General features: G+C 44.5%; 1 protein-coding gene across 15 annotated transcripts in view; it reads right to left on the reverse strand.

Moving 5' to 3' along the window:
- The window catches only part of LOC100645231 (serine/threonine-protein kinase MARK2), a 48,197-nt gene that overhangs the window by 7,998 nt on the left and 21,622 nt on the right, over positions 1-18,577 (reverse strand). For 3 of the 15 annotated variants that reach the window (XM_012307813.3, XM_048408378.1, XM_020862916.2), the window contains 13 exons: positions 17,151-18,124; positions 16,396-16,702; positions 12,980-13,195; positions 12,516-12,894; positions 12,195-12,415; positions 11,987-12,098; positions 11,294-11,406; positions 10,982-11,201; positions 10,389-10,586; positions 9,488-9,689; positions 7,902-8,069; positions 6,197-6,317; positions 5,913-6,001 (listed from right to left, as the gene is read on the reverse strand). In XM_012307813.3, coding sequence (XP_012163203.1) covers positions 5,913-6,001; positions 6,197-6,317; positions 7,902-8,069; positions 9,488-9,689; positions 10,389-10,586; positions 10,982-11,201; positions 11,294-11,406; positions 11,987-12,098; positions 12,195-12,415; positions 12,516-12,894; positions 12,980-13,195; positions 16,396-16,702; positions 17,151-17,869 — 3,065 coding nt within the window. In that variant the 5' untranslated portion in view covers positions 17,870-18,124. Of the gene's footprint in view, positions 1-292; positions 2,034-2,825; positions 3,978-5,912; positions 6,002-6,196; positions 6,318-7,901; positions 8,070-9,487; positions 9,690-10,388; positions 10,587-10,981; positions 11,202-11,293; positions 11,407-11,986; positions 12,099-12,194; positions 12,416-12,515; positions 12,895-12,979; positions 13,196-16,395; positions 16,703-17,150; positions 18,125-18,577 lie in introns of those variants that run through there. The other 12 variants (XM_020862929.2, XM_020862897.2, XM_012307893.3 and 9 more) reach the window with 10 other exon arrangements.

The raw sequence follows: 18,577 nt of genomic DNA on the forward strand, positions 1-18,577 counted from the left end.
TAGGTATTCGCAAAAATATGACATCGATCGTAGTGGAAAAACGACTTCGAGGTTTACGAGTTCGTGTTATAGGACGTGAAACATTGTTGCGTTAAAAAAAAGGACGTTTGAAGAATAGGTAATTTTCCGTTAAATCGCGATTATCATAAAAAATAAATTGTATATGATTTTACTAAATTAACTAACTAGCATACTACATCGATCGCGATAGGATAATATCGCATATAAAAATATGGAACAAACCGTTCGAGTCTTGTTCGTTTTAAATCTTCGACGTTTTCTTTTTTTTTTCCCCCTTTCTTTTCTTTTAACAAAAGTCGCGTTTCTGTTGGACAGCAGAGATAACCCATTGTTTTAAAACTTGACCTTTTCTTCGTTCTTTCACTTTTGCCACGCACTTGCTTAGTATTGAGATCAATTACGAATCGTATTGCTTTAATGCGAAAGAAATGGAAAGCCTGATGTCGCTTTGCTGATTTTCTCCTCTCTCTCTCTTTTCATTTTCCTCGTCCGTTTGTTATCGTAATTATTACTATTAATAGTTCTTTGCTAAATAAACTGTTTAGCGGTAGGAAGAAAATGCATATCCGCGCAACGGAATAGTTTGCTGTTCGTTTACACAACTCGAACTCGAGAATTGAGCTGCAATTCGAAATTCGAAGGTGTCCGAAGGAAATCTGAATTTCCAGGATAAATACGTCGATGAGCAACGGATGATTGCCGTTTCGATACGGCGAGTATGTTTAAAAAAAAAAAAAAAAAAAAAAAAGGCATGCGGAGGAGAAAATACAATGGAATGCCTTTGATGATATACGTTACATCGTGTTTCGTAGCGATTCGGAATAGAAGTAGGAAAATGCATCGCGTATCGATGGAATCGGATCGGCCGATTCTTAATAACGGAGTGCGAAGCACGAACGTTAGATAGGATAAGAGTGTCAAATGTAAAAAGGGAATATAACGAATATAAAATAACGAATGCGAAAGCTGCTTGTTAGCCGATAAAGAGGTGCAACGACGTGTCTGATATCGATTCTTTGAGAATTCGTCGCCGAATTCTTGTACGTTCGACGATTCATTGAATTGTTCTTGGTTGCTTTTCCATTTTGTGAGATATAATTTATTTTCATCGTTACGTTAAGAAGCTGTACAAAATACTTTACGAATGCAAATACTGAAACTATATATCATGAAATGTATGAAACTATATATGTCATATATTTACATAAATTACACGCATATGTATATTGCGACATACATGTACATTCGTATAAAAAAAAAGAAGAAAAAAAAAATGCATTTTCGGTTAAAGAAAAGAATCGATATAAGAATCTTCTTATAGTTGATGATTCAGTCGAGTCTATTTTGCGTTCAGCATCGAATGGAAATTTGACAATTGTAAACTTAAACATAATTCGCGTTCATTTCCGACGTAAGGCAACAAATATCTTGGATATCGATAGAAAAAAGGAACAGACAGTGATAAGAAATGAAGAAACAAAGAACGAAGAGGCGATACAACTCGTAACGCTCGGTTATTATCGCGATAACGCGCGTTAGCTGTCCTCTCATTCTATCGGATTTGAAAGGGAGCGATTAATAATAAGAGATCGAATAAAGAGATGGTTTCGGCGTGTTGGCGTAACGAGGCGACGAATAAAATCACGCGGTTCTACTCCGGAGAATTTTGCTCGCGAAACGATCGACGAGCTAGTTTAAAAAATTATCGATATCCAATATATTTCCTCGAATTTACGGTGTGTATCATCGCTACGAAGTTTTAACCATTTCTCGATATATGTCTTTGATACAAAATCTAAGTAAAAATTATTATCAGACAAATGAAGACAGAAAGAAAAGAAAATAATAGGAATACGCTAATGTTAGAAGTTATAGTCGGCCGGTCGATCGGACTTTAATTACTGTGCCGGTAAAATGTCTGTATATTGCCGTTGCTTGATATTCAGCGTGCGGCTCGCTCTCATTTCGGCTCGAGGGAAACAAGGCGAGACTTCAGCCTTCACTTAGAAAACCTGTCAACGTACGAAGAATTCTCATGTACTCCATTATTGTTGTGAAATGAACCGTGTGACGTTTGTTAGTACAATTATACCACTTTTACGAGGACTAAAGGATAGGTATTCGTACGTTTTCGGTAACAAAAACAAAGCTATAGAACGTTCACGCGATGGACGACGATTGACGAACGCTGTCGCTTCATCGACAACGTCGAATTCGTCGGTAAAACAAACGTTCTGGTCAACTGATCGGACCTAAAGTAGACAAACGACAATTACTTTTCGGGAAAGGTCACGAGGCTAACGAGGCAAAAACACGCTGACATTATTAAGCGGTACACCTGCATGTTTTCTTCTTCGCGATTGTTAATACGACAACGATCGATTTTACCGAGTGATTTGAACCGTCAAGATTATATATTTTGTCCGTGCGACTTTGGCACTGTCCACGCGTAAAAAGTCACGCTTGCACCGACATCGTTTCACGCGTATTTTTCTTCTTTTTTCTTTTCTTTTCTTTTTTTCTTTTTTTTTTTTTAATCGTAAACACGGTAACAGCGATAATGATGGTAACGGTAACGGTAACTGTAACGATAACGCTAAAGGTAATAATATCGGAAACGAAAATGGAAACGGAAATTGGCAACGATAGCGCGTAACGGTGTGCCACGTGCCACGCGCGACTTAAGATCACTCCATCTCGTTTTTACCCTATTTCCCCTTTAGATCTGACAATTCTTTTTCCTTTTCCTATTTTTCCAATGTAACTCTCTTTCCTTCCTTTTTCCATTCCATCTTCTATCTCTCTCTCTCTCTCTCTCTCTCTCTTTTTCCTGCTTTGTTCTTCTTCTTTTCGTCGCTCCTTTGTCAGTTTGCCACGAGACTAAAGACAGGAACTGGACAGGCGGGCGAACGAGCACATCGTACCGCGACTACTCGCGAGCTCTACGCGTTACATACAAAAGTGGATAAGTCTGTTCGATCAAGTAAACCGTTGAAAAGCGTTCAAAGGATCGGGTTATTCAACAAGATCAGGAATGATCGATTCGCATGAACCAGATCGACGAAAGATCGACGAAAGATCGATGAATTATCGACGATGAGTGGCCGACGTTCGTTACGGTTATTTTAGGACGAAGAAGGTAAAACGAAGCTGACGTACGACGCGATGAATATACGTATAAAAATAGAAAGAGATTATGTATAGATAGGTACGTCTTTAAAAGATGAGCGGCATGAAAGTGCACGTTCACTATAGCTGGCAGGCTGAATTAGGAAAGGCACGATTTTCAACGCTAAGTCTAAGGGGATAAGGCTGCGGGCTGGCAGTTGCGGCGACGACGGCTGCGACAGTGACGGTAACGATGACGACGACGGTAGTGACGATGGTGACGAAAAAACAGCGACAGCAACGGATTGTTGGATCGTCGCGCGTCAGGAAGACACTTCGCGTTCCGAAGGATCGTTATAGGATGAACGCGAGAATGTCGCACTCCGTGCGCCTAACGGTAACAATATTGTAAGAACTTTTCTTTTATAATCAACGACAACGATCTGTCGACTCTGAAAAGCTTGACGATACACCACAGAATAACGGAGCGAGAGACGGAACGCGTTATTTCTTTTCTCTTCTCTGTTCTTCTCTTTTCTTCTCTTCTCTTCTCTTCTCTCCTCTTCTCTTCTCTTCTTTCCTCTTCCGTTTCCTATTTTCTTTTCTTTTCGTTTCGTACTGTCTCGTTCGTTGGTCAAACGCATTCCGACATCCGTGGATCGTTGAGCCGGTAACACGGATGCTGTTACCATTGTTTCAGGCCGATAGAACGCGACGCGCTCGGCTCGCTGGTTTTGCTGCGTTCGCGCGAATTTCTCTGTGCGCGCATCGGTCGTTAAGTTTTGCGCGTCTCTACGGCCATCGTTTGACGAAGCTCGAGCGATGTCAAGATTTAATCGGTTCATGTCCTGTAGCATACAATACACCGGTAAACATTAATCCAAGTGTGAAGAATTTGAGCGATGCACCAATGGCTATTATGCCGTGTCGGCAAATCGGACAGAATTTTCCGTTTGATCGAACAGTTGTGTCTATAGTACGTATCGACGATGCGTACAGTGACCATATCGTGAAAGTAGAAAAGATGCTGACGGTGAGACGAACAAGCTGGATTGCTCTCGTTATTCTGTGGCCTTGGGTCCTCGCTTCGAACCGTTTTATCGCCTACGCTTTATCCCTCTACTCTACCTCTATTTCTACGCGTACCAATATAACAACACGCATTTTCGCTTTTTCCGATTATTGTAATGATCGTTGTATGCGACAAAATCAAGGTTCCATATATAAAGTATAGGTAAAGTACTAAGTCAAGGATATGCCTCGCTACAGTCGAGTCAAAAAGGGATGCACAATGAGTATGCGAGGTGGCCTGAACTCGAGCTGGCCAAGCGGTATTACTATCGTCGATGAATTCTCAGGGTTTTTTTTTTTTTTTTTTTTTCGTAAATAGGAACGTTCGAACATTAAGCAGACACGATAACGGTACGTTCGCTATGAAGGACACAGAACGGACGACGAATACATTTTTCCTATAATTGTTCTTGATGCTTTTCTTCTCGGTTAACGAATTATATTTTTATATAGGAAAACCAGACAGGAATCGAAGGGAAACAGGTAGATAGATAAAGATAGATGAGAATTAGAACGGTCGTTGTCAAGTTGTGTGCGTATATGTATTGCGTATGTATGTGCGTTTCGGTCTTTGTGCGCGCGTGTGTGTTCGTTCGTTCGTTCGTTTGTTTGTTTGTGTGTGTGTGTGTGTGTGTAACAATCGGTTACCGAAGAGAGTAGAGTCGAACTAAAAGGGTGCTATAGAAACCTGAGAAGCAGATGCTTATGGGATAAAGAAACGGCGAAAACGGCGTAGAAACAAATACGACTACGAGATGTATCGTGAACAAGCTACGTTTTTCGTCGCTTTCACTGATAATGGTCGCTGCTCGCTCATCGGGTTACTAATTGATCGTACTGTATATCGTTTTTGCAGTATATTACGTATACTTGTATAGAAATGTTACGTTAAATACGATACGGAAATATTTGACGTATCGATAAGAAATTTTTAGAATTACATAGTCATTGTGCATCCTTAAAACAGAAATATCATATCACATGCAAAACGATAGGTTCGACTCGTTTAAATTATCGTAGCATAAGTATAAATACAGTTGAAGATCGTTCGTTTCACGGGATTAATTGCTACGCATGCATCGAAAGGCCCACTGTAAAAGCTTTTGCGTTTCGAACTTTTTCTTTCCGATATATATAGACGTAAGCGATGATTTTATAATCGGACAACCGTGTTACAAGATCGAATGAAATACACGTCTGGCTCGCGAACTAGAATCGAACGTATCGTACGTACACCACTTTCTCGTTTTATCTCTTTCTTTTCGCTCATGGACTATCTTTTTTCTCTCTCTCTCTCTCCCTCTCCTCTTCTGCTGCCGTTTCTTCTTCTTCTTTTCTTTCTTTTACTTTTACATTACTTCTACTACGACTTTACGTTTACTCGTTCTCCTTCCATTTCACGAAGAAAGAATGTTTTTCAAATCGGAGTGTGGTCGAGCGCGATTCGTTCGGTACGCGGATCGGTGAAAAATTTGCATTTCCGAAAAGAATTTCATCGTTTATCGTACAAGGTTGATCGATTGTCGTCCATCGAAATTTTACGATTAGACACTTGGCCGAACTTCGATCGTAAGCTAAAGATATACTTGTGGACGAACGGTGGTACTTTACAGTGGTACATGTACTAGCATGCTGTCGAATACGAGAAACCGTTTTTCTTTTCTGTTTTTTTTTTCCAATGTATGTACGTATAACGAATCGGCAAAACTTACCGTTTGGAGAACCTCGAGGATAACTTGGAGAAGAAGGACGGTCTCGCTAATGGACTAATTGCATTTGTGTCCTGTGTATGCGTATGACCCTAGAAAGTTCATAGAACACAACTATACATGGTAATGCAAAGGCACGCGATAAATCAACTTAACGGTGTAGTTGTTAGCTTACAACGTCTGTATTAAAAATGTCGATCATCTTCGATCTATGGATCGTTAAAATGTTCCAATCGTTACCATAAAAAAAAAAAAAAAAGAAAGAAAATGTATCGAAACTTACGAACCTGAGTATGATTTCGCTGAGCTCTATTCTGGCCAGAATGGAACGTACTACGGCTTGGGACATTTCTCGGAAATGCCGGTGTTGTAGGCGTCGCCAGTCTATTGCTTGGAGATACACCCAAACTAGTTGAGAAAAGATCGTGTTTCTATTATTATTCTCGTAATTGATGGGTAACGCGCGTGTCTATCGGTGCATAATACGTATATACATGTGTACTTATGTATATACATATCGATAATGTTTGCTTTGCCCGTGTCGGTTCTTTTGCTAGAAATTTGTGCACTTAAACGATACAAAGGAATCCTCGTTTTCGTTTCGTACATCTTTCGTTAGAAACAAAAAAACAAGCAAAAGACAAGGATGCAAAATAAGAGAGACATAGGATGTAAAGTAAAATGTTCACTTTTCACGCGAATTCTTCCATGAGGTTCAAGGGGGCAGTTGTAAAAGTAGATAATGCACAAGCGATCTTTGTATGTCTTGCAAAACAAGCTTCGACAGTCTGAGCTAAGAAAGCGGAATTTGAAACGAATTAGTTTGGTTTATCTAGCGAATGTTAAATGATTGGCGGGTATAAAATGTAGCGAAACAGTTTTGCGTTCTATTTGCGTATGCGTCGATACAACGTACGATTCGAATTGACGAAACACCGATTAAATTCGTATCGATTAGAGGAGAAAGAATTGGACACGTTTGGAGGATCGAGTTATCGATACGTACGCGCGCGTGCACGTCGCACGGAAAATTTCGTTCGAAACAATAGAGCCAATTCGATAGGACGATGACGCCGCGATCGTCGTATCTGGATACTCGACGATTCCGACGTTACGTTGCGATATTCTTTTCTCGCCGAGGCGCATGCTGTCACACGCGTTGCTATCTCAAGGCACACGCAAATTCACGCATTGCCGCGGTGTTTACGTTAAACCGTTTCGCGTTATAACGTACGGTTACCCGCTAATTTTAAAACGAAAGATAACTTGGAGCAAAAATGCAGAATGGTGTTTGGCTGTTCGTGTGTGAACACGGTGATTGTGGTCGTTAGGCGCAGAATTATGTGCGAGAAACAAGGTAGTTTGGATAAATGAGAAACCGGTGACCAAAGCCGATGATCGCTAGTAGATAACTAACAACGACGATACTCATGCAAATTAGAAACAGAAATTAGATAAAACGATGGTGATTACGAATAAGTGACCAGAAACTGTCCTAGGACGAACCTACGAGGGCCGATTTGCATCGCGAACAAGACGTTGTACAATTTTTAAGTTTCTTTCGAGGCACGAACGCGCCAGACACAAGTTCTAGTTGCCCTAAGAGAGTTAGTGGCCCAAGAAGGAAATAAATATGTAAAATATGAACGAATGAAAAGAATGTATTCGAATATATTTTGTAGTTACAGAGTGCTCCAATAGTCTAACGTAAAATTCTGCCGTGCCTCGTTGAAATCGTTTAGAGTCAACGACGAACGAGTTTTTCCATATAGAACAGGTTCGGTGGCCTCGGCCGATCCGATCGAATCTTTTCAGTGGAATTTGAAATTGCACGCTTAAAGTTTAAGCGATCGCTTTGAATTTAAGATATAGAAAGATTCGTGGTAGAACGATGTAATCGATGTGACCGGTAGAACGGTACGTTAGACTTTTGTCGCATATCTAATAGAGGACTGTATACAGGTTGGCTGATAAGGCTTTGAGGATCTGTACCTCTGTCTAAGAGGGTCAGCAGTGGCGAGTAAGGAGTTGTGGGCGTTGCGTGGTTGAGGGTCCAGTAGTGAATGGTCGCTGGGGGGTACGCCACTCGAGGAACGGTGACCTGCGCTGATGCTCGCAGACTTGGTGTGACCCCGCGTTGGTCTAGTGCCCTCGCCAAGGCTGTGTACAAAACTAATCAGCACTCTGCCCGGCCCTACTTTTCTACGATTTCTATAGCTATTCGCGTCGACGTTACGTTTACTTTCTCGCGTTTCTCTTTACTTTAGCTTCTCTCTTTTCTTCCCCTTCTTCTTTCGTTCTCTCTTTTTCTTTTTTTCTTTCGTTTCCCCCTTTGTATTTTTTTGCTTTAAACGTTTCTAAGATTCTCGTTGAATTTCCTTACACGTTCGTAGTCGAATCTCTTCGTGGCACGTATCGGAATTTCATAACGGAAGGTTACGTCATTCCGATACGCGAATGTTTCTTCCTTATCGCTTCAACGTCAAACGACATCCCGTAACTCTTTTCCTTATTTCTTTTCTTTTTTTTTTTTTTTCTGTTTTTAGAAACTGTTCGAAAGGGTAGGAACAGAAGAAAGGGAAAGAAGAGGAACGGAACGAACCGATGCTGGGTGTTGGGTCGCGTGTTCATTCATCTACGTTGATCGTACTACATAGATACGTAGGTATGTTTCGTAGGACGCGATCGAATTCAATGAAAACTAGAGGAACAGGGTGTGCTACGCGAAGGTTGGCTGGATAATAGAGGGATACATAGGGTAGGTTAAGGTGAGCGGATGACAAATGAAAATTCTATCTGGCATTGCCAATGATATTAGCACGCGAGAACTTCTACGATAAGGGGAACGGAATATGACGCTAAAACATAAACAGTGACGTATGTATGATGATGTTAATGACTGTTTTTATACACACACGCTGATAAATCTAGACATACGCTGGTAAAAAACAGAGTAAAGAGATATGTGAATGTAACTGTGATTCGGTATAATTTTAGCAAGCACTTGTATATGTATACACGTTTAATTAGACTATCTGTTTCGGTAGATCTGTCAAGCCATAAAGAAAGTGATCTGCGAACGAACGATTGGCAGGCAGCAGCCAACATGCTAGAGCAACGCAACAAACAAAGAAACTCCCTGGGGCTTATCATGACAGATTTGTTTGTTATCGATCGGCCGGTTTTTCTACGTTTGTTCGTTAAAGTTAAAGAGTTAATCACCTATTACGTGGTTAGTAGTCGGTACAACGAAAACATTGTTGTTTAGTCAATAACGGAACACTGTAACGTACATACGATTACACGGGCCGCGCCTATTTGTGCGCGCGTTAACGAAATTTAATCGTTCGATCGACGTACACACTGGATCGTGCTCGCGATTCTTTCGAATATTTCTTCGAAAAACGAACGCGCTGTTAGTTTTACAGTAGCGCGATTGAACGGATCCGCGGATCCAGCGTCTACGTTTCATCGAGGCTACTCTACGATCTTTCTCGCCCTTTGATTTATCGTGAGGAAAGAGAAAAGAATGTTCTTTTTAATAATACGATTTGAAAAACAATTGGATGTCACTGTACCTGGGTGCGTCGTTGGTTCTTTCTGTAGACGAGGAGGACGTTTTCGCTTGATCATAGGAGATGGTACTACGTCGACCAACAGAACCAGGGGCAGGTGAGGTAAGAGGCCGACCACCACCTACCCCTGCGTTCATCGTATTGCTCTTGCCTGCCCATGCCCTACCACCGGGACTTGTACCCACGCCTAGAATGAACATTGTCACTGCAAGCCTCATTAGATATAGTTCAACACAAAACAAAGCAGCGTACTTTACTAAATTATAACAAGCATGGCAACGAGTACAAATAAAATTGGGGAGGGGCGCGCACGTGTTACACCGCGCAAAACACTGCACAGCGTCTCATCTGCTTCCATTCGTAAAGAGAATCGTGCAATTCTGTTTTTCTTATTTGTTGAAACGATAAATGGTAGGAAATAGTACGCGATAAATTCTCAGTGCAAGGATCAAAGAGAGGCAGATGCGACGCTAAAATTACACGTACACGTACAATCGTAACTTTGTAATTGTCATCGGTATAAGCGAATACGTAGACGTCGTTACGATTGATGTATTGGTTCAAAAAAAATGTAACTACTTTTGATAAACGGTGATTTCGCTACTCTCGGAGAGTAAAGGACTACAACGATCTAGAATTAGCGCACAGCATCGATACGTCCTTGCGGTAACGTTTACGAATTAAGGGTAAAAACAAGACAAAGGGTAAAAGAGAAACGAACAAGATAATAAATAACGAATTAATCAAAACATTGGTGGATTAGGGTACGAATCACGGGCAATCTTATCCAAAGCAGATACACGTTCGTGGAAGCTTTACACAATTACAGCGCCGCAAAAAACAATTGAACAGATATCGATCGAATTACGGTGGTACAAGTCACAGGATAACGAAAATAACTCACTAGTATCTAATTGGCCAGGACTGTTTTTAGGAGCCGAAGGTCGACTCGCAGAAACACGAGCGGTATTCTCCTTGATGGTGGCCGCGTCCACGGTATTTTGTCTCTTAAAATTACTACCGCTGCCACCAGTCACCGTTCCACCAGTCGTAGCAGTCGCGTGATTATGGTTCGTTGCGTTTCCTGGACTTGGTGCTGCTCCTAGCAAAATATAAACGTCGTATACGAAACAAGAATAGGATCAGTCGCGCGCGTAACAACGTGGGCTTTAGTCGTTACTAAGAGTTTTCCTACGAATATCCTCGTAATTGCTAATCCTTTAGCACGGGCAAACACTGAAAATCAAGAGAAACTTTCGCTGAAACATAGACACGTTCGATGATCGAATCGCCGCTACTACCTACACAGGCTTCGTGATAATCTCCTAATCAGCTGATAGAGTTACTTCGTCTTTAAGGTTCGTCGGCATAGCATAGCGTACGTTACTAAGCGATACGTCCAATCCGGATTGACGCAGAGGTTATTAAATAAGTTTACGGTGGTAATCGTTGATCTGGAATATGGCTGGAACGAGAGGTTTGACGGTATTTACTTACGAAGCGTTTCAAGACCGGACGAGACTCGTCTACTTGGTTTTGGGTTGCTAGCGGAAATACTTCTATGAACACCTCTATGCGACGGACTCTGCACAGCGCCGCCTGTGCCTCCACCGCTTCCGCCACCTCCTCCTCCGCCGCCGCCGCCTCCCGAACCAGCTTGCGGTGGAATGTTGCGCAGCGACAATGAACTGCCTGACCGCGAGCCGTCGGATTCAGGCTACGAAACGAACCATTTTCATTTCTACTTCTTCCCCGATCGGGTTAACCTTACGCGTACTTTCGATAAATCGACTCTCCTTCCGTACTCACATCGGTTGTCTTTCTTCCTAAGAGTAAGTACGTGGCGAATACGTCATCGTACTTTGCCTGTCCTAAGGAATCTTCTATTTCGCTTCTCGTGTACCCCATACTAGCCAGGGCCTCTAAAACAAACAGGTGTAACGGCATAGTCACAACCACTAAAGATATCAGAATAATACGATCGATTCGACACAAGAGAAACATTACATTACTATACACTTTATACACTTTCGCGATTTTATACACTTATCGATACAAAAGAAACATTTCAAAAGAAGCCCGGTGCTATGCTGTGCGAAAAATATGCATTCACAGACGCCTCTTACTACTAATAATGCTATGGCTATTGTTACTACCACTACTAGTACTACTATCGCTAACACCGTTTCTAGTACTATTACTATCGCTATCGCTATTGCGCATAGTTTGGCGCACACATTAAAAACACAGCCAGCTCTCGTACGTAGTAAGATCGTCTGACGGTCCTATCGATGCGAAGAGTTCAAGAATCGTTTAATTACGACCAACCGTTGCTTGATCAAAGAGTCGTATACCGTTCACGGAACTGTATAGCACGTTCGATCCCGAGCAGCGTTACACGAAGCGACGCGACGTTAGTCGACGTGACAACTGGGTGGTCGTAAATCATGCAGTTTTATTATTTTATGTAGAAACAATAAATAGTAAGTGTTATGTACATACTGGCAGACTCACCTATCCTCTTGTGGTCTTTATAATCAGGTTCAGGTTCTAAGTACGGTTTTAATTCATCGTCGTCATATCCCATATTCATCCATTTGTCTTTCATAATAGTCTAGAAGCAGAGAAAAATAGGAACGCTCTAGAACGCCGTCGTACACGGCCGACGACCGCGTTATGTTCGCCGTGATTATCACGTCTGACCGCTTACCTCTAGGGAGGCCCGTTTCGTCGGGTTGAGCACCAAAAACTTTTTCAACAGGTTTTCGCAATCCGTGGACATGTAAAACGGTATTCGATATTTTCCTCGTAGTACTCGTTCCCTCAGTTCTCTCAGCGTCGAACCGTCGAAGGGCAGCGATCCAGACACTAATGTGTACAATATCACTCCCAACGACCAAACGTCTACTTCGGGCCCGTCGTACTTTTTACCTAAATAGCAAACAAATAGATCGATGAAATCGCTGCTTTCTCTCGAAAAGAAAAAAAAGAGAAAGAAAGAAAAGAAGAGGAAAGGAAAGACAAAGTGTACCCTGGAAAAGTTCGGGTGCTGCGTAAGGAGGCGAACCGCAGAAGGTATCCAACTTATTGCCCGGAGTGAATTCATTGCTGAAACCGAAATCTGCGATTTTGATGTTCATCTCGCTGTCGAGTAGCAAGTTTTCCGCCTTTAAGTCCCTGTGAATGATCTTCTTTTGATGGCAGTATTGCACGGCAGAGACGATCTGCCGGAACTTTGCTCTAGCCTCCTTCTCCTTCATTCGACCGTGCAAAACCAAGTAATCGAAAACTTCACCACCACTAGCGTACTCCATTACCAGGTACAATGTTTTCTCGGTCTCGATCACTTGGAAAAGCTTCACTATGTTCGGATGGTCGAGCATCTTCATTATTCTTACTTCGCGGAACAGCTGTAACACGCAACAAACATCCCGATCACGTCTTCTCGTTAATAGCTTCGTTCTGACGACGATTCAACAACAACGCATTCCTTACCTTTTGAAGACTACCGGGATTTAATTGAGTCTTGTCGATGATTTTGATAGCCACTTCTTTCCCGGTAGGCACGTGCTTGGCAAGCTTTACCTTGGCAAAGTTACCCTTGCCGATTGTTTTGAGTAATTTGTACTTGCCGATGTGGGGCTCCTCCGAGGTCCGACTTCGAGACGAGAGTCGACCACCGCTACTCGACACTCCCACGCCATCCCCTGTCTGAAATAAAGGCAATAGATCTCGTTAGATTAAAACCGAATACGAGGCACGGTGGTGATTCTCGCATGGCGTTGCAGCTGCTGCGACAAAACTGAATTCTACCGACCGACTCAACGTTTCAATCGTTTACGCGAGATTTCTCTATTTCCATATATGATATGATATATATATCACGCTTTGCTGGTGAATTTTGTTCGAATTCGCAGGAGTTTGTTCGATGGACTCGAGTTTGCTCGACTTGTTACTAGAGCGCGTCGAGCTTTACGCATGCAATTCGCGTGTCGCGACCACGCGACCACGCGATCACGTTTCACATTTCCAGGGACGGAAACTCGTCGATGGGATTTAATCGAACCTCGTTAAAGAAACTTCATGCGAATTGCGTTTCTAATATCGCAGCGTTCCAGCGTACAGGCTGTGCAAAAATTTGTCGACGAAGTTGCATTGCGAAAGAAAGGTGAAGATAGCTAGGAAGATGCAGAGATAATAATTTGTACAAGGTCGATTACCCGCGTATGGCCACGAGTGACCATCTTGCAAGAGGAGGCTGCAGCAACTTTCGAGGCCGCCAGTTTGATCGGTTTTTCTTCGGCGTGTTGCAAAGAAACAAAGAAAATCGACCGGCAATCGAGAAGATGTTGCTCGCAGCACCTTCTCCTTTATGGCGACCGACTCGATCGAAACAAGCTTTCGGCCGCTTCGGAGGTTAGCAAGAAAAGGGCATCAACGATCGGAACGCTCGAGCGAGTATCATTCGCTTCTCCGTCGTACCGTTCCCTGGCCATTTTCGTTTACGGCCGATGTGCACCAAGTCCGTATCACCTTATTCATAAATCAACCAGATAAAGCGCGTATACGACATCGCAGAGTTGGGAAGATGCGTCGAAGCGGAACAAATTGTTTTCTGTCTTTTCTGCGAGGAATCCTTCCCTGCGAATCGCATAATGACACACACGATCGTTTTCTTTCACGCTTTTCCGGTTCAACTGTTTCATAAACGGTAGTAAGAAGATACGCGAGTTATCGGACAGAACAGAGGCTTTTACCGAGGCAACGACGGTTCGCGTTGACTTTCAACGAAAGTGGCAAAGACAGGAGGGGAAGGGATTCGTACGGTTGCGATCGGCAGCCATACAACTGCGTGCGCGTGTCCAAAGCGAAACGAAACGAAACATCGTCTCGTTCGAACAATCTTCGCGAACTATCGCCGAATAGCTTCCTGTTTTCTTTCACAAAAACCAGTCCGAAAGCGCGCACGAATCTCGACGAATATTAGAAACAGTCGTTTACGAATCAGCACGTATCACTCAGACACTGTTTGCGTCGCAAGATTGGTCGCTCGACAACAGCGAAAGTGCACACTCGGCTGTTCGCATCGTCGCCTCGATGAATTCACCGACGAGTAGTTCCTCCATTGGTGACAGCGAAGAACGAAAAAGGGGCGAGGAGCGTACATCGATGGCGAGAAACGTAGATTGCCCGGTCGGTCGACCCGAAACTCGTTAAACGAACCGAAACGGCGCTCGAACGGAAACGAAAGAAGCAGCGATCGACGCTCGAAGACAAAGTCCCGGAGGCGTGCCACGAACGCGAACGCGAGCGCGAGCGCGTACGCGTCTGACGTCACTAATCACAATTGGCGGCCTTCGTCTCTGGGTTAGGTCGCGCGAGGACCGAGCGGAACGCATCCTCGTCCTCCGGTCGGTGACAGATCCGACTCCAAGGTGTCGCCACGCGATACCACGTACGAAACAGGACGCGCGACGTCCAAAGAGATTTTGCTCGTCGTCGCGTCACCGTTCGACGACTAGCTTCTCCCTCGTATTCGTCGGTTAGAGCGGACTCGCTTGCCGGCCAAAGAAGTGCACAGCCGAGGGATGCGAAAGGAGAATCAATACGCGTAATGCCGCCACCCCCTACTGCTACTCTACAAGCGAACCACCCTTGATAGCCGAGCTTTCCCAGCTCTCCTTGCTCGTCCGCTTTCCCCTACGATTGTCTCGATACGATCATCGCAACCACGAGCACGAACACGACCACGACCACCGGCGGTATCGCGATCATGGCGATCACGATGACGACGACTACGACGATGACGACTACGACGACGATCACGACGGCCGCGACAACGGCGACAACGACGACGAGCACGACGATGATCACGTCTGCGCAAGCGTCAACCTCGGGGATAAGTACAGACTACCAACAACCCCTCTTACCAACTTTCGCGAATCACCTCCGTCCTCTGGGGCGCGCGATCGAAACCGAGTTTTCGCGTCGTCAGCTGATCGCGCGTTCGATCGACGACCATCGTCGTTTCCGAATTCGTCACGTTGTTAATTCGATGAGAGAAAAGGAAAAAGAAGAAGAATAATAAGAAGAAAAATGCGAAGAGAAGAAAAGGAAAACGATCGAGCCGTGTCGACCGAGTTACTTAACACGAATTCGGTGTATTGCTCGGTTCGCAACGAGATACGATTTAAAGGGATTGGCGAGCCAAGCGCTCGCTTAACGCGTGAAGAGATTCGATATTTTGGACCGGATCGCTTCCAATCTGCTGAGTCGGGAGGGAAAAAAAGAAGGGGGGACGAGGAAGAAAGAAGATAAGGAACGGGATGCGGGGTAAAGCGTGTGACGTAAAAGTGGGAAATCGACTTTGATGGGTTTCACGATCGTTAGACGATACACCCTCGTACGAGCGAGCAGACACGCAAGCCATCCGCGTCATTCTAGCTGAAACGGACGAGGAGCAGACTGCGAGTCTAAGTAGGTAGGTGATCCGGGCGTGTATGTAAATGCGTTTACGCTGTTGTGCTCTCGTTATACTCGACTGATCAGCCGGGGTTTACAACTACGTTCGCTGAACGTGGATACGACGATACGACCGACCATCGGTCTGTCTCCACATCGTTCATCAGCATTCCACATATCCTATCGATTCGACGGTTCGATCTGTATGGGTTTCGCTGCGATTCAACGTCGTTGTTCGAAGAAGAGATAAAACGGTAAACGAAAATTAAAACGGAAAGAAATCGAAAAAGAAAAGAAAAGAAAAAGGTTTGAAAAGAGAAAAGATGAAATAATGCTCGTCATTGGGAAATTTCCCTCGACCATCTCTCTCTCACTCTCATTCTCTCCGTCCGCTCTCCAAAGGATTTACTACTTCTATTTAATTGCCGTCCATTATAAACAATATCTACCTCCTTCTCATTTATGCCACTCTTCTGCATGATGTCTGACGACGGTTTGATCGCGTTGTTAACCGCATTGGTTTGTCGCCGTTGTTGCTGCCGTTGATCTTTCTTCGCGTTGTTGTTGGCCCGTGCCGCGACGAACGCGCGCGCTTGCTGCACCATCCTAGTCTGCGCTCGAAGGGGCACTTCCGCTTCCTGTGCTCGCCTCGTGTCCGACGCTGTCCTTGATAATTTCGTCGTGGCTTTCTTCGTTGTAACACCCGCGTTACCCGTCGAGTTCCTCGTCGCGTCTCCTCGATGCAACGGAGAGGCCCTTTTCGTTTTAATTCATCGATGGTCATTCTCTAACTCTGTCGTTCTTTTTTTTTTTCTACGATTTTAGGCGTTAGATCGACGTGCCTCTTCGTCGCGCTTGCCTTCGCCCGGCTCTACGGGGCGTATTGCCGAGCGTGTTCGACGCTTCATAAAACGAACGACACGTCGATGATCGCGATACGCGACGCGAGAAACGGATCTCGCAGAGTCACGCCTTCCCGGACGAATCGACGAACGAGAACGGAACAGATTTAAGGGAACCGAGAAAAAACAACTATATGGATAAAAGATAAAAAAGAAAATAGAAAAAGAAGGCAAAAAAAAAAAAAAATAAGAGAGAAAGGAACGGAAATGGGACGGAAGACCGTAGTAGCGTGCGTTGCGAATGCATGTATATACGCGAAAGAATTATCGTTTCGGTATGATGAGAAGAGAGAAAATGTTACCCCTCGGCTTCGTCATCCGTCACGTTTCGAAGTAGATCCTCGTGTTCCCTGTATCGAAGGTCCGTGTATAGAATTTCTGGCTCGAAATCCGAGCTGATCTCCAACTGGCGCGTTCTGGCTGCGAGAGTGTCCATTTCGATGGCCTTGACCTGCTGCTCCAATCGTTGAAGCATATCCGTACTCTCTGCGCCCGAACCTTTTCGCTGTTTCAGGATCAGTTCGAGTTTGACCGGAAGCTTGGCGTCGCTGTCGGAACGATCGTCATCGCATCGAGGACGAACCGCGATAGGCTGAACGATGTTCGAGTTTTTGAACGCCTTCAATTTCTCCTCGAAGCTCGTTTCGATCGCGACAGCCTTTTTACCGGCGATCGATGTCGCGTCGTTGCCAGCGACACTCGGAGAACGTTTGACGACACCACCCTTCGACGAAGGATTCGCCATGCTTCCCTTTTCTATCACTTGGAGACGATGATCGTGCTCCACCAACTCCCACTGCTTCAAATTGTCCATCGGTGTACGAGTTGTCGCCACGTACCTTCCGGGGGCCGAGGTGAGACTCGTCGGTTCTCTGTTCGCGGATCGGTATCCACCGATTTGACGTTGCTTGTTCTCCGTCGTCGCGACGTTCGGCGTTTCGAGACTCTGCCGCTCGCCTTGCGATCGAACCGAGCTTCTGCTCGGTTGGGCTCGAGAGAACACACTTTCTCGACCTTCCATGGTCGATCGACGGAGAGGTTATCGCGTTCGAACGCTCTCTCTATTTCTCTCTCTCTCTCTATCTCTCTCTCTCTCTCTCTCTCGTCGCGAGAAAGAAGAGATACACTCGGCGGGATTCGATAGTTTTCCACGCGTCGTCAGCAAACTTTGGGAAAATGTTCGAACGTCGTGCAGCACCAGCGGTAATTCTTCAACATGGATCCTTCATCGACCGAATGGATCGGCTTCCACAGGCAGCTTGGCAGGTCGCGTTCTCTGTTAGAAAAACATGCGTTATCCTCGTTAAGGAGCCGCTGATCGCTTCGCTGGGCGACGATCTTCGTCGACGAAGGGACGATTATCACTCTTCACACGTTGAGACATTTATGTATGTATATTACCCAAAACCCGAGCACGAGGAACGAGGCACGAGGCACGAGACACGATCCAGCCGATTATCCTTCGACGGTCTTATACTTTATTTCTTGTTGGCAACAATGACATATACATGTGTGTGTATATATAGAGGTATCGACAAGCAAAAAGCAGCGGCGCGTACAGACACACTTTATGTGAACACGAAAGCTTTCCTCGACCGAGGCGAACGGTCGTGATTCGTGATACTTTCTTGGCGATCGATCTCGCCAGAGTACCAGGTGCGTCGACTCGCGGACAGGCGATTTCGATTATTCGCCGATTCGAAAAATCGAAGCGTGAAGGTGATTATGG

The sequence above is a fragment of the Bombus terrestris genome, chromosome 1, assembly GCF_910591885.1.
Source record: "Bombus terrestris chromosome 1, iyBomTerr1.2, whole genome shotgun sequence".
In the NCBI taxonomy this organism is placed as follows: domain Eukaryota; kingdom Metazoa; phylum Arthropoda; class Insecta; order Hymenoptera; family Apidae; genus Bombus; species Bombus terrestris.